General features: G+C 43.8%; 1 protein-coding gene across 1 annotated transcript; it reads left to right on the top strand.

Moving 5' to 3' along the window:
• The first annotated feature begins 379 nt into the window (after nucleotides 1-379).
• Nucleotides 380-1,969, top strand: LOC147443223 (uncharacterized). The gene is made up of 2 exons (XM_086529816.1): nucleotides 380-842; nucleotides 1,513-1,969. Exons 1-2 carry the CDS (start codon nucleotides 530-532, stop codon nucleotides 1,569-1,571), a joined length of 372 nt encoding a protein of 123 aa, XP_086385942.1. The 5' UTR covers nucleotides 380-529; the 3' UTR covers nucleotides 1,572-1,969.
• The last annotated feature ends 776 nt before the right edge of the window (nucleotides 1,970-2,745 follow it).

Raw genomic sequence — 2,745 nt, 5'->3', positions numbered from 1 at the left:
GGTCATCGAAGTTTACCCAAGTATAGTATGTAAGCAAGGTGGCTATGGTTGTAATCAAATAATACAAGGGTCATAGAAGTTTATGTGAGGACCATGTGACTAGGCCTAGTGCCGTCGTCGATGCACCATAGCATGGAGGTGTTCATGAATGGGGTGAGTGATGTGAGAGGATGTTGTGGGCTATCATCTTGTAAGTAACGTGAATGAGGGGGGGCCTCCACGAGAGGCCACTAACAATTACATACCCCCCATAAAAACTAGTCTCTTCAAAAGTTCCAACCACTCTCTCACCGTGGGCAACAAACGATTTTAAGGGGATCGAACCCGAAACGTAGTCCGTTACCCAAGATTTCGATTTCGTTTGGCGGTTGAGTGGGGTGAGGCAATTCCAAGACGTGTCGCGGGGAACGTTTTATGAGCAGCAAGCGCGCACTGCTGCCCCGAGCTTGACGCGAAGCTGTGTGTGTGTGTGTGTGTGTGTGTGTGAGAGAGAGAGAGAGAGAGAGAGAGAGAGAGAGAGAGAGAGAGAATGGGCAGTGAACTTAGCGAGGCAAAAGAAAGGCAGCTCCTTCAGGCCATTCATGAGGTTGCCTCTGACAAGCCTGATGAGGAGCATTCAAGAGGTGCAGATCGCGAAGAAACCCGCAAAAGGAAAGCTGAAGAAGAACAAGAAGAAAACGGAGAGCAAGGAGGAGAAAAGAGAGGAATGCTGCAAGCAGTGGGTGAGCTCCTCCTTCATTCTGCGCATTCTGTGAAAGAGGCGGTTCTGGGAAATGGTGAAAGCCATGTTTCAGAGGGGGAAGCTACTCACAGCAACTCTACGACCCCCAACCAAAGTGCAGGTGGGCGAAAGAATGCCTACCCATTTAATATGTTCTTCCATAGCTCTGCACTTGTGTTGGCCGATTTCAGCGAGAGAGAGAGAGAGAGAGAGAGAGAGAGAGAGAGAGAGAGAGAGAGAGAGAGAGAGAGAGAGAGAGAGAGAGACAGAGAATTGCTTTGCCAGGGTATGTTTATTAAGACTATTATCTGTGTTTATTTAAGAAGCTGATGTTTTTGCAAGTTGATATCATGTTATGATACCGGGATCTAGCCATGACACAGATAATGTCGTCGTGTCGTCGTATCGGTGCCTTAAATACCCTGAATTGTGCATTCAACAAAGCATGGCTGCTTTTAGATCTTTATGGTTTTTTTTTTCCAGCATGATAGAGCTGCAGCCTGCAATCCTTGTATTTTTAAGGTTTCATCCTTGCTAATGCTCACAGTTTGCAAGAGGCATTGACAGCTCTGCTTCATTGCTTTTCAGTTTTTAGGGTTTCAACAAAGCTGTGCTTAGGGTCATCTCTTTTGTAAAGCCTTGTATTGCTGGTGCTCTACTTGGCATGATTTATCTTGGGAAGAGTTTCAAAGCATTAAAGGGAAAGAGAGCCCCCCCCCCCAACCCAAAAAAAAAAAACAAAAACTTTTTGAGCCATGCATTTATTCTTTTTGTTGTTGTTTGTATTGCAGAGTCAAAAGATGACGTGGCACGGGAGTCGATTCTTGTTCATACGGTGGTTTATGATTGATACAGTGGCATCATGAAATAGTTGCAGAGAATTATGTGGATGACCATGCCTTTGCTGGCTAACAATTCTGTGGTATGAGATGTCGCGTGGCATGGCATGGTCACCTCGAGTGGTTTTGAAGCAGCCTTGAGTTGTGGTGGAGTTTTCAACTCAATAAGCCAAATTATGTGTGGAATGCGCACCATCAAAACACTCTCTTGTGATCATTCGTTTCATTTTATCGTAGCAATTATACGGGAGATGCGTCCCTCGTTCAGGCGACGGATAGTAAGCTTCATGTTCCTTGTGCAAACACAGGCCCAAAGCTCTCACACGAGTAGGCTGATCTTATCAGTTGAGTTTGCTATAGACTGGTGTTATTGGCTTTTTGTCTAAATTGATTCCCTATATCTTGTTGAGCTTGATGCTGTTTGTTTTAAATGGATTCTTACACTAACATCTTCCAAAGAGAAGCTGCCAACTTGTGAACGAGCTGCGTGATTGCGGTCAATTTTGGATTTTGCATTGAGGAAGAATCTTCATTTTTATGCTAATTTTGATTTAAGTGTAAATAATGACTTGATTTGCACATATCTTCTGGCTTAGAGCTATGATGGAGCTATTGCATTATGATGGTCATATGCCAGTACTCTACAATTTTTAATTGTCTTTCTTTATGGGAAGAGAAAGCTAGCGTTGTCGCGGAGGTCGACCGGCTACAAGTGACCTTTATCTGCAAGACAATCGGCACCTGCCATGGTCTAGGGTTCAAGGGGATGCACTTGTTTTCTCACCAAGCCTCTAGCTTGTAAAAGACTTGTATAATTTTCGTTAATTCTATCGTGGCAGAGACAAACCTGGTCTAAGTTTTGGCACATAAGGGATAAACTAAGTGGCACATGGGAAACAAAGACCAAAATGAGGCTATTTGGAGACATGGTGATCAAAGCCTTTATGAGCTTGTTCAAAACATTAGTTAGACTTTCAAAATGTTCGTAAATCGTCGCAATGAAGCATTTGTCTCTTGGGTTACTTGAAACTCTCTCTCTCTCTCTCTCTCTCTCTCTCTCTCTCTCTCTCTCTCTCTCTCTCGTCAGATAGATCTTTAAGGTCTCTTGGGATAATTTCCGACGTTATAATTTTCCTCTTCTTAGGTGTGTGTGTGCGCGCTAATAAGAAGAGGAAAATGCTATAA

This window comes from Adiantum capillus-veneris, chromosome 14 (assembly GCF_014529385.1).
Source record: "Adiantum capillus-veneris isolate H3 chromosome 14, ASM1452938v2, whole genome shotgun sequence".
Lineage (NCBI taxonomy): Eukaryota > Viridiplantae > Streptophyta > Polypodiopsida > Polypodiales > Pteridaceae > Adiantum > Adiantum capillus-veneris.
The sequence above is the reverse complement of the archived record's forward strand: the minus strand, read 5'-3'. Positions and strand labels throughout refer to the sequence as shown.